The following is a 12,981-nucleotide window of genomic DNA, read 5'->3' as shown; positions in this document are numbered from 1 at the left end:
CATATGACGCTTTTGCTTCGTCACTTAACGATCGACGCGACAAGTGTACTTGACGCTTTCATATTTGTCAAATAACGTGACTTTTCTTCCATTTTCCAAGTTTAGTTGCTTTTCATTTTTTGATATCGCGTAGTGTTTAATCGTAAATGTCACCGTCACCTTCGACATTTTTAACGGCCACTTATAGTGTCCCGATGACTATAGATTTCTGTAAAAAGTTTTCATTAACAATCACGCGGAAGTGTATACAGATAAATGTTTAATTTTTTTGACAAAATGACTGTTTCAACGCCTTGTCTTTTTGAATACTTTAACTTAATTGAGTGTTTATTCATATTCCGGGTAATGTTCTCCAATTATCATTCAAATTGTGTTCGAGAATCTTTTATTGCTTAATTTTAATGAAGTGTTCTACTGTGTAGTATTCCTTTTATAATGAAATTCATAGCTTTCCACGGAATAATAAAAAAGAAATCATCTCTTCTCCATACTATTAACCAAGTGTACTCGATGAAGCCAATGCGCATAGCATTTATTGAAAGGCTTATACAAACATCATCTACAACAATTCATTATAGAAGCGCAAGCTTTTTTGCATCAAAAACTCTTGCAGTGGCAATTGAAAAGGCGTCGCGGCTCTTTCTCTCTCCCGATTTCCGTGACGCAGCAGCAGCTAGCAGCATACTGAGCTTCCGCGTTAGCTTGGTTGACAGCTCTTCCGACAGCCTGACATTTGCGGCCGCGCGCGCCACAGGCATCTAATTATCGCTTTCTCGCCATCCCTCTATTATACGACCCAATACGCTCGCGTAAAGGCACATAGACGCGTGTACGTGCTTTTTCTTCTGGCATATATTACTAAGTTGGGAATTCGAATTAACTGTACGAGTTGAATGCGAGTCACGAGAAAACGTTTTTCGATTTACTTAAGAACGACTAATATCAACGAGTACTCATTGACTATTTTACATTTATCTCGGAATATTACACAAATTAAGTATGTTATCTTTTTGATAAAAAGTAAGTAGTATATCTCCAGAAAAGTTATAATCAATAAACACTTCATCGCTGATTAGTTTTATTTGAAGCCAACTAACAAAAATTTGAAAATGACTTAATATTTTCATGAATTAAGCCTGAGCTAATAAGACCGTATCGAATGAAACCATAAAAATTAATTTTGATCGAAACAAACTTTTATTGAAATCTTTCAGTGTAAGTTCTCCTTAACAATCTAGACTATTAGCTGTTTTGGCATACTGTCGACGCTCAATAGCTTAATTTACTGTCCATAGAGCTCAGCGGCGAAGTCGATACTGTGTCCACGTTTACTTTTGAAGTGAACGCTAACGTATTTGAAACCAGGTCCCCCAGCAGTAACAGAAGCAGTGGCGCCATTTCCTTTCTTATTCTGATCCAACAATCGCACTTGTGAAATCGTCTCACCTGACGTAGTAGTGAAAGTTTTGTCGGCAGTAATAACTTGCATCCACTTGGATGGCTTCTTCAAAAATTCGCGTTGAGCCAGATGATCGCGTGGACCCACAGTGCCGATAATCAAGTTTGCGGCTTCCGTTGAGGCGATTAGAGCCAGAGCAACACTTGCCAATAGCACAAAGCTGAGAGTCCCACGTTTAGAAAACATCTTTCTTCTATTCTAAACATTATTTTTGCTTATTATCGAAATGGCTTAATAATTATTAAAAAAGTTTTAAATTATTAAAAATTATTTTTGCTTATTATCGCAGTGGCCTAATAATTACATTCGCGCAAAACATTATGTTCGTAAAAGATTGTAAGATTATTTATACCTGGATGCACGTTGATAGAAACCAAAAGACTGACGATTCAATGTTACTGTTGTTCATTCTTATAGAAGGTCTTTATCGATATAATCGTCTTCTAGATTATTCGAGCTGATTCATATCATCGTTTTTCGATTACGCTCTCTATAGGAAACAATCTTTCATTCATATCAGTAATCAAATTATCAATTATTTAATATTATTTACAGGAAAAAGAATTATACGAAAAACGTCTATCCCCGAAAGATTAGCGTGAAAAAAAGTTTACACGGCCTTGAACAGAACGTAATTTACAAATTATTACATAATTTTTTACGCAGCTGCATTGATGCGACAGAAACGGTTATTCGAAAAAAAGTTGAAGTTTCCAGTTGGTTATTATATTTGTTAGGTTGATCCATTTAGCAAGATATATTCAGTCCAGCATTTTTCTAATAATTACAAAAGCCATTTTTTTCAATACGTATATCTCGATAAATATTATGGATAGCTTTATGAACAAATTTGTTAAATACTTAGATACTTTAAAAATATAATTATTACAAATATAAATAATTGTTAGTAACCACTTTATCTAACTTCTTTTAGAATTTACTTATAGCTCAAAAAGTTGAGCTAGCTTCTTAAACATTTTTATTTCTAAGAAGTAAACAATATAAATAATTAGTAATTCTTCCAATAAACGTTTGTTTTTAATGTTTGATAAAATGAACTTATGTATAGATTTTTTTTACAGTAGTAGAAAAGACTAAACTTGTAAACACTAAAAGAATGACTAACAAAAAACTTAATGTACGAAGTTACGATGCTTCTCAAAAGTAAAGAATTTAAGAAGTCATAGTAGTAACGTAAACATCATTTCATTTATCAAAAATTTTTTTAATCATTTAACTATTCCGTAGATTTCAGCAATAAATTCGATACTCTTTCCACGCGTGCTTTGGAAGTGAACAGTGACAAAAGTAAAACCAGGTCCACCGACTGTTACTGTAGCAATGGCACCTTGACCATCCTGATTCTGATCTATCAAACGGACTTGAGTGATTTTTTCACCGTGATCAGTGGTGAAGGTTTTGTGAACTTCGATGACTTGCAACCACTTGGAGTCCTTCCGAATGATTTCACGATGGGTTAAAAGATCGCCGTATTGACGAGATCCAATGATTACATTTTTAGGCCTTGGTAAACTTGTTAATGCTGGACATACACTGACCGAGAAGACGACAACGAGGATAATACGTTGATAGAACATGTTAGATTTTACTTTGCTGAAAACTGATTCGATTGGTTAATTTATTTTGAAATTATCAACAAGTTATGACAATATGAAAGAATACATAATCACCACTTGTCTCATTTAGATTATTTTCACATATAATTATTATCTAAAATACTATAAATAATAAATACAAATGAATATTAAATGATCTGCCAAACGGTATTATATTAAACTGAATTAGTGGTAATACCTTAAATCTAACTTGCTCGTCCCGTGGTCGTTAATATGCAACAATTGCAATGTAATTATCACTGATAACTTTTATACTTCTTGGTCTGATATCTCTTATCTTCGATACTTACTAAGTCACGCGCAAAAATAATTCATAAGTGTGAATTTGATAAGGCTACAATAATTTATAACATCGTTATATTTGTAGTTCATAGGCACTAGCTTAAGTTAGGCAGTGAAAACAATGAGTTTTCTTTATTGTGTTGTAAAAATCATTTTAATAGTTTGTGACGAGGAAAACCACTTAGTAGCGAATAATTAATTAGTAAATAGTCTCGGGCAAATTTCATTGTAAAAACCGATTCTGCCTTTACAAGTTATCACCATGAACATTTATTTATTTTGAAGTACTTGGTAAATGATTTTATTTTTATTTTTTTCAAGCCCTAAAATCTCAATTAGAGGCCCTAGAAAGTCTCCTTAATCGTAACAATTGATGTTTTGAAAAAATTTGGTTGGCACGCTTTTCTAAACATGGGAATGAACGAAAATCGCTTTTAAACGACTCATTTTCTTCCTTTAGATCAGTACTGTAATTTAAGTTGTCGTACAATTTTAATACAGATATTAAAACTCTGCCAGACTCGAAATCTTAGGTCATAAAGTAAACCAAATTAATCTATATTATTCAAATTCGAATTCAGATACAAACTATCATTTTATATTGTTTAATAACCGCAGGGTATTAATTTGAATAAATAAATGAGTACTTTATTATTTAATCTAGGAAAATATTCTACAGAAGTGAAGTGAAGACACAAAAATAAATAAACTTATTTCTGTCTGTCTACACGCGTAGCTATAATCATAAAACACTTATTAAAACAGGCAAATTTCCTGAACATAATGCAAATCTAAAAAAAAAGAAAAAGCATTCATGGTCTACAGCAAATTAACAAAGAGTCGAAGCTGACAAAAGTTATAGTATCACCTTCGAATACATGCCAGCTACATTATATACTCCCATACACACATAACAATCGAAAAAACAATGTCTCGTTCCAATTTGATAATTCCTTTCGCACAGCCGGCAGCGGTAGTCAAGAAAGGGAGAGGCCAGCACAAAAGCCGTTTTCATTTCTTGCGCGGTCGACCAAGCGTCGCTTTGGCTTATCAGCTCTCCAACTCCTTTTGTTGAAGTTTAATTGAAAATATCGGAATGAATTTCCAATGGACAACGACGTACGTCGTTTTTCCCTTTTTTTGTATCGCTGTATCGGATCGCTCGTGCTTTTCTCTCGCATGTACGCGAGAGTAAAACGAATTCCCCCGGATTCAGGTGTCAATTTTTTTTCGAATCTCGTGCAAACGAGTTAACGGGCGAATGTTTGGGCTATTTTTGATAACGGCGCCGTATGCTGCATTGAAAATTTCTGCGAGTTTAACGAACGTTTTCCATCAGCCACGCCTGTGATCTTTAAATTTTATTTTCGCGGTTACAGTTTCGCACTAAAATTTATTCCGAAGAGAACGAAAAATGTTAAACTGTCAACCACCGTGCGATACCCGAATGCAGTTTGCTTTTATTTTGTCAAATGGGAAAATTTCTTGCGTTGCTCGAGTGACGAAGCATGCCAGTGATGCAAATATGTATAAAAATCGAGGATCAAGGCTACAAAATGAAGCAGCGTGAAGCGATCGCACGTTTTACAACGAAAACGTGGCAAAGTTGATAATACCGGATGGTAGGAGTTGTATTTGTGATACGTGCTTTCCAAAATAAACTCAAAGCTATTTGTAATCATACTGGAAGCTTATCCGCGTGCAGTGTACTATTTCAATTTTTTGTTCCACACGTCTATATCCTCATATATATATACGTTCCATTTCGTGCGTTTTCCAATAATTTTTATGCTCCAGTTCTTGTAACTCCCCAACCAATATGCTTTTTATGTATATACACGCTGCTTTTAATCCTCGCGCTGATTATAACATTGTTTATCTCAAACAATACGCGTAACGACGTTTTATTGCGCGATACCTGTGCATACAATGTTAAAGTTGTTAAAATTGAAAAAAAAAATATTTTTCTTCCATAAAAATGGAAATGCAAATATGTAAGTTGTCTTTCAGAGCTTATGGTTCATATTTTTTCCGAAACTGTTACTCTCACCCGTTATATATTTCTTATTATATATCCAACTATTATTATATTTATCTAAAAGTTATGATTTTCGAAGTGTTTTACTAATAGAAAAATCTTTTGCAATCTGTTATTGAATATGTTCTGTGTTCTCTTTAAGAATTCTAGCTGAATATTTCATGAACTGATTTTTAATACGATTTAATATTTCAAACTTGAAAATTAGTAAAGAAACATATAAAATAAAATATTTCATACCGTTCCCTTATTTTTAGTAACTGCTACTCTTGAGATACGTTCACTGAAAAAACAAAAGTATAAAAATATTTAAGATATTTTAAGATTTTTTCACTTTGATTACAAATATTTCTTCAATTTCGTAAAAAATATTATTACAAATATTATTAATAAATAGATTTCTGTATTTCCATATTATATCTTAAACTGAAAAAAACTTTTTTCTTAATTTGATTTTAATACTTACTCGAGTATTAAATGCTTTACTAAAAATGAGATTTCCTCATTTCTTACAATCCTTAGTACTTACTTCTGTTGCATTACATTTTAAATCAAAAATTTTCTATTTATATATTTTTATCTTGTAATGTATAAGAGTTTGTCGTATTATGATAATTTTTCTAACTTCTCGAATTCATATGTATATTGTATCTTTCAAATTACAAATCAGATGATTAACTTTTTTATCTGTTGAGTGTTTGGAAATTGCCAATACGAATAGCTCGTATTATTCACAGAGGCCATTTGCACAAACTGGCTCACGTCATTTGACTTCAAACGTTTCAATCTTAGAAGGAAAAAATATACCTGTAATGACATGTTTCATTCATAAGATAATGTACGAGAAATCGAAAGCTTGTTTTCGGAAAATTTTAATACCACTAATCGTTTAGAAATAAAACTGATAACTGAGTGTTTCAATCTTATAACGCAAATAAGATATCTATCATTCGTTATCATGATTCAATATTATTAGATTGAATAAACTGGTTACTAATTCAGAAAAACTACCTATGTTGTATTTTTATATACAAAATAATAATAAAAAAATTCTTTTAAAAAAATTGCACTTCATTAAAATATTTTAATTACATAACATTTTTACAATACAATAAATTTAATCCAAAATAATTATACTCTTTAGTTATCTTTTCAAAAATTCAACAACATAATTAATACAGCATCCACCTTTGCTTTCGAAATCTACAGTAGCATATGGGTTACCAGGTCCATCAGCAATGACAGTAGCAGTAGCATCATTTTCTTTACAATTCTGATCGAATAGTTAAACCGTACTGATTTTTCAACAAGTGTCAGTGTTTCCTCTGTCTTGTATATTTCTCAAAGATTTAAATCCACTTGATTTAGTCTAAAATGTATCAGATGATCGCATGATCCTCGATATCCGACGATTAAACGGTTACGTTTTAATGAGTATAAGAAAGCGATGATCACGCTGGCTAAAAGCATAATAATTAAAAGAATTTTTTGAAATCACGATATCTTTTGTATGTGAAAATCTAATTGATGTTTATTAAGTAAAATAAAATCACCTTTTTAATAAACTGTTTATCTGTTCGCATGTATATTATACAAAGACCTACCAATGTGTTTGTCATCGTGGGAATCATATACGACTTTTTTATTCACATGTACATTGATAACGCAGAGACGAGATAATTGTTTTTCTTATTTTATAGATATCGTAACCTAAAAAATATTTTTTCTAAAAACGGGAAGGATCATCTGAAAGATCTATTTTTACTCTTCAAAATCCATTTTTAAGATTTGGGATATCTATTTTTTATTGAGATATCGTTGATTAAAGAGAAATATTTTTTAACTCTCAAAACAGCACATTTTTTGGATATGCATACAAAGCATGTGCGAAATTGAATTGACTTGAATTAACGATATCTCGATGAAAAAAAAAGATATCTGAAAATAAAAAAATGGATTTTGAAGAGTAAAAATAGAGCTTACAGACGGTTCTTCTCGATTTTGGAAAAAAAAATTTTTTCGCGACGTTATGGAATTTTGAAATATAACAAAAAATGGCTTTTTTCGCCTCTTCAGGTTAGGATATCTAAAAAACCTGACGTGATGGACAAATTCTGGCTTCGAATTCGAATTATGCGCAAAGAATTACTTCGGAAATGCCTCTCAGTCGGCCAAGAACAATCGCAGCCGCCTATTTTGCAGATATGTGCCATTATATAAGTATTTATCCATAATATTTAATGGTGGATTCTGAAAAAATTTTTTTTATATGTTACGTACTAGAGTATTCCCAGCGCAAAGTAAAGTCAGTATATAAGTTGAGTAGCTTTGGTGATATATAAGATTTTATAACGATAAAGGTAGCTTACTGGATTAAACAATGTATGATTTAATTCAAATTGTAAAAATGTTGTATTAATTATTGTTGAATATTGACAATAGGACGTTGCCGATCGAAGCGAGCAGGGGGCGGAACCCCCTTAGTATATATATCTTACAAGGAATTATTGAATAAAATTTTACACGTATTAAATATTGAAAAACTGCTTAAAAAACGTTCTTCTTTCTCAACAAGTATTTATTAACTCGAGTTTAAACTGGTATCGAAATGTTACTAAAATTGAGCAACTGATTATTAAAAAAAGAGGCAATCGATTTCTCAATTAGCTCAATTCTTTAATTGTATAATTTTATGGATATCTGATATTGAGTACTCGAAAAAGTTAGGTGTAATAGAAGCAACTGTTCAATACCGCAATGCGAAATCGTAAAAGATAATAATTACTTAATTTCTAAAACAAGTATTGAAATATAAAATTTTAAAAACTGCGATGTTTCAATAATACATTTATCATAACTGGCTAAAAAATCTTGTTCATAAAAAAGTAAGTAGTATATTTCAAGAAAACTTTAAATAAATAAGCAGTGAAATTCTGAGCATTTTTGGCTGATTATTTTCGTTTTTCTAAATAAATAAAAAGAGGTCCAACAACAATTTCATAATAGTTTTTGAAATTTTCACGAATTAGATATCAGCCTTTATCAAATGAAAATACAAAAATTAACTTTAATCGAAACAAACTTTTATTGAAATCTTTCAGTGTAAGTTTTCCTTAATAACCTAGACTATTAGCTGTTTTGGCATACTATCGACGCTCAATAGCTTAATTTACTGTCCATAGAGCTCAGCGAGGAAGTCGATGCTGTGTCCACGCTTGCTTTTAAAGTGAACGCTAACGAATTGGAAACCAGGTCCCCCAGCAGTAACAGAAGCAGTGGCGCCATTTCCTTTCTTATTCTGATCAAGCAATCGCACTTGTGAAATCAGTTCACCTGACGTAGTGGTGAAGGTTCTGTCGGCAGTAATAACTTGAAACCACCTGGATGGCTTCTTCAAAAATTCGTGTTGAGCCAGATGATCGTGTGGACCCGCAGTGCCGATAATCAAGTCTGTGGCTTCCGTTGAGGCGATTAAAACTAGCGCAACACTTGCCAATAGCACGAAGCTGAGAGTCCCACGTTTAGAAAACATCTTTCTACTATTCTGAAAATTATTTAGCTTATTATCAAACTGACTTACTGATTATATTCGCGCTAAACATTCAGAAGATTTAATGCTTATTTATACATGTCTTACCTGGATAGGCGTTGATAGAAACCAAGCGATTGACGATGAGATTACCGTTATCCATCTATATAAAAGGTCTTTACAGATTAATCGATTTCTCGACTATTCGAGTTGATTCATATCATCATTTTTTGATGATATTCTTTTGTAGGAAGCAATATTTCCTTCCTTGTCCATAAAAAAATTCTTATATATTTAATATTATTTATGAGAAAAGGAATTATACAAAAAATGTCTATGGCCGAAGGATACAATATTAAAGGTTATTTCGTGGAAAAATTTTTAAAGTACTTAAATACTTTAAAAATAGAATTACTTTAAATATATATTTATATAATAACATTATATGTACGACATTAAATTAAGTAAATATAATGATTCTAAGTTATTGTTAATAATCACTTTATTTAATTTTTTTTAAGACATTCACTTATAACTTAAATTATTTTTTTAATGTCGCTCTATTTATGCTTCGTCAGTGCTAATCAGCGACGGTGGCATGCAATGTGTTTGAGAACAAAGCACGTGAAATTTTTTTCAGTGGTGCTTGTATCAATCAGCAGGGACTGAGAATCGAACCAGGGCCTACTGGGTGCGAATCCCTCGCCCTGCCGACCGAGCCATTGCAGGCCTATCTTATAACTTAAATACTTGAAATTGTTTCTCACAAATTCTTATTTCTAGAAAGTATGCGATATAAATAATTAGTAATTCTTCCAATAAATTTTTATTTTTAATATTTAATAAATATTAACTTGTGTACAGATTTTTTCTTATATTAGTAGAGCAGACTATACTTGTAAATATTGAAAAATTGACTAACAGAAAATTAAACGTACAAAGGCACAATACATCTCCAAAGTAAAGATTTGAGCATGTTATATAGAAACAAAGTAGATGTCATTTCTTTTATCGTAAAAATTTTTCAATCATTTAAACCTACATGTTTTTCACAATACATACAACACAATAATCGAGCATTATAAGAGAGACATAGTCCATATTTACACATATCGCACTAATTTAATTCCTTCCGTAAATTTCAGTAATAAAATCGATGTTATTTCCACGCGTGCTTTTGTAGTGAAGAGTGACAAAAGTAAAACCGGGTCCACCGGCGATAATTGTTGCAGTGGCACCGTGACCCTTTTGATTTTCATCTATCAAACGGACTTGAGTGATTTTTTCACCATTATTAGGGACAAAAGTTTTGTAAGATTCAATGATTTGCAACCACTTGGAGTCCTTCTGAATGATTTCACGATGGGTTAAAAAATCGCCGTATTGACGAGATCCACTGATTACATTTTTAGACCTTGCTAAAGTTGTTAGTGCTAGACATAGTACACTGGCCGAGAGGACGACAACGAGAATGGTACGTTGATAGGACATGTTAGATTTTACTTTGCTGAAAAGTGATTCGATTGGTTAATTTATTTTGAAATTATCAACAAGTTATGGCAATATGAAAGAATACATAATCACTACTCATACATTTAGATTATTTTCACGTATAATTTCACTATCTAAAATACTAGAAATAATAAATACAAATAAAATACTGGATGGTCTATCAAACGGTAATACATAAGACTCAGTCAGTGGTAATATCTTCAATTTCATCGGATTTCCCGATGGTAGTTAACGTACGTCAATTGCAATGTGATCATCATTGTTATCTTTTATACTTATTTGTCTGCTATCTCTTATCGTGACTCAATACTCAATATGCTGAGTCATACCTAAGAACAATTCATAAGTATGATTTTGATAAGACTACAAGATTGACGTTATTGTTATCTATAGTTCAAGAGAACCAGCTGGAGTTAAACAGTGGTAATTATAAGTTTTCTTTCTATTGTGTTGGAAAAATCATTCTAATAATGTCATCATCATGAAAGAAAATAATTTATGACGTAGATAATTATATGCATTTTTTAATCATAGCAATTTTGGGATGTTACTTTTCCTGAAGAGGTTGACAAATCTGTTAACGAAACATAAAAAAGTTGTTTTCTTTCCTTATTTATCTTGACCGATCAAGTACGGCGTCAACTATGATGCGATATATCAGTCCGAAAATTCGCAGATAATAATAACGTAACGTTTTCATATCTCTTGCTAATTTGATAGTCGATCTGCCACAGTTAGTTCAAATAACATTTGACAACATCCATGATATCATTACTTAATCATTATACGATCAATCAGACACATTTACGGAGAAATTAATACAGCGTTAAAGAAACCGTTAGAAGCTTATAAAATGGGATAATAGATATTGGCAATCGCTCATCAACTGTGGCCGTGAAATAAGTAAGATTTACACAATTAATTATTAACAACATGAGTATATTTTTATTTAACCTCAGTTCTAATAGCAAACAAATGGTTTCTAAACGCGGATATTATCAGCTTCGTGCAAACGACAAGTTTCGCTTTAGGTCTGATCGCCTTAACGGAAGCCACAGACTTGGTTGTTGGTACTAGAAATCCATGTCATAATCTAAATCAACGTGTAGCCTTCAAAAAGCCGTACAAGTGACTGTAAGTCGTCGAAGCTGACTGAACCTTCAATACCTCAACAGACGAAACAATCACTCAAGTGCAATGATTAGATCAAAACAAGAAACGAAAAGGTGCCACTGCCTCTGTTACTACTGGCGGATCTGGCTTCAAATTCATTACCGTTCACTTAAAAAGCGAACGTTGTCACAGCATCGACTTCGTCGTTGAGTTCTATGAACAGTAATGAAGTTATTGAGCGTCGACAGTTCCTCAAAATAGTTAATAGTCTAGATTAAAGGAGAAATTACACTGGGAAATTTCAATAAACGTTTGTTTCGATCAAACTTAATTTTTGTTGTTTCATTCGATAAGGTCTCATTAGCTCACACTCAATTCGTAAAAATTGTAAAAGCTCTAAAAAATAAACCAGAAGTATTGTCAGTAAAAGTCTATCTTCAATTGAAAACATTGGTAAATTATTGAAGCTAATAATTAAAACTTATAAACACTTCGAAAAACACTAAAAATTCAAATAATACTCAACTTATATACATATACAATAATCTCTTACGTGCCTTAAATAAAGGAAAAGCAGGTCAGCGTCAAGAGTTCCATTGTGCAGGAAGGAAAAAGAGCGAGGAAGCAAGCGATAAAAGCACAGTACGCTCGCGCTCAAGAGAGAGAGAGAGAGAGAGAGAGAGAGAGAACAGAAATGCAATAGGCAACACCCAAGTGAAAATTTACTTTGTAAATGCAGAGCAGAGCGACGATTGCGCCTACTGTCGTGTAAATACATCCAGCCGCTCGCGCTGCTACTGCTGCTGGCAAAACATTTTCAGTTTGTAATTTTCGAAGCGTCGATGTATTTTGACGTCAAGCTATCAATTCCTTTTTTTTGTCTTTTGTTGGTATTCAGATAACTTTTGTAATTGTTTTCGGACTGTTGTCCGTGTGAATATACTAGTGAATCGTGCCAATGAATTATGTAACCGTAGCTTTTGGAAGTTTGTTAATCCAGACCATGTTTTTGCATGTTTAATTTTGCGGGATTTAGTCTTAACATCACTTTATTAGATCCATATAATAGATTAAATCAAAGCTCAAGAAATCTTTGCAGCTAGCTCACGCTTGTCACATAATATCGTCATTTATTGCGAGATACAATATTAATTACGTTAAAATATGCAGAACATTCAGACATTTTTCAGCCATTGAAGCATAATAATTAAAGTCCACTCGAATTTCATCCACGAAATTCAAGTTTAACAAATAATCACTTATTTGTTAAATACCCCTCACGCGAACGGAAGCAAAATAAAATAAAAAATGAATTATCTGAGTATAATTACCGAAGCATCGTTGCATCGCTATAGAAAAGACGAAGAGATTCGTCGTTCGGGTTGCCGGTAACGATGGTAAATGACAAAAT

The 12,981-nt window shown here is 32.3% G+C and overlaps 4 protein-coding genes across 4 annotated transcripts; all 4 read right to left on the bottom strand.

Annotated features, from left to right (window-relative positions):
• Positions 1-375: 375 nt before the first annotated feature.
• Positions 376-2,333, bottom strand: LOC131667112 (probable salivary secreted peptide). The gene is made up of 2 exons (XM_058940324.1): positions 1,812-2,333; positions 376-1,657 (listed from the first exon to the last, which is right to left on the bottom strand). Exons 1-2 carry the CDS (start codon positions 1,866-1,868, stop codon positions 1,283-1,285), a joined length of 432 nt encoding a protein of 143 aa, XP_058796307.1. The 5' UTR covers positions 1,869-2,333; the 3' UTR covers positions 376-1,282.
• Positions 2,334-2,688: 355 nt separating this feature from the next.
• On the bottom strand, positions 2,689-3,057 carry LOC131667200 (probable salivary secreted peptide). Its single transcript, XM_058940472.1, has one exon. The coding sequence runs from the start codon at positions 3,055-3,057 to the stop codon at positions 2,689-2,691; it is 369 nt and encodes a 122-aa protein (XP_058796455.1).
• A 5,528-nt stretch (positions 3,058-8,585) lies between these two features.
• LOC131667199 (probable salivary secreted peptide) lies at positions 8,586-8,948 on the bottom strand. The gene has a single exon (XM_058940471.1). It carries the CDS (start codon positions 8,946-8,948, stop codon positions 8,586-8,588), a length of 363 nt encoding a protein of 120 aa, XP_058796454.1.
• A 1,119-nt stretch (positions 8,949-10,067) lies between these two features.
• Positions 10,068-10,436, bottom strand: LOC131667198 (probable salivary secreted peptide). The gene has a single exon (XM_058940470.1). It carries the CDS (start codon positions 10,434-10,436, stop codon positions 10,068-10,070), a length of 369 nt encoding a protein of 122 aa, XP_058796453.1.
• Between the last annotated feature and the right edge of the window lie 2,545 nt (positions 10,437-12,981).

Source organism: Phymastichus coffea, unplaced genomic scaffold, assembly GCF_024137745.1.
Source record: "Phymastichus coffea isolate CEN01 unplaced genomic scaffold, Cenicafe_Pcof_1.1 PCOF00063, whole genome shotgun sequence".
NCBI lineage: Eukaryota > Metazoa > Arthropoda > Insecta > Hymenoptera > Eulophidae > Phymastichus > Phymastichus coffea.
This window is presented reverse-complemented; position numbering and strand designations above follow the sequence as displayed.

Bases quoted from the DNA above. Each gene is read 5' to 3' on its own strand.
- LOC131667112 (XM_058940324.1), bottom strand. From the start codon at position 1,868: ATGAACAACAGTAACATTGAATCGTCAGTCTTTTGGTTTCTATCAACG. The intron at 1,658-1,811 runs GTATAAATAATC...AATAATGTTTAG, and splicing joins TTCTATCAACGTGCATCCAG to AATAGAAGAAAGATGTTTTC.
- LOC131667200 (XM_058940472.1), bottom strand. From the start codon at position 3,057: ATGTTCTATCAACGTATTATCCTCGTTGTCGTCTTCTCGGTCAGTGTA.
- LOC131667198 (XM_058940470.1), bottom strand. From the start codon at position 10,436: ATGTCCTATCAACGTACCATTCTCGTTGTCGTCCTCTCGGCCAGTGTA.
- LOC131667199 (XM_058940471.1), bottom strand. From the start codon at position 8,948: ATGTTTTCTAAACGTGGGACTCTCAGCTTCGTGCTATTGGCAAGTGTT.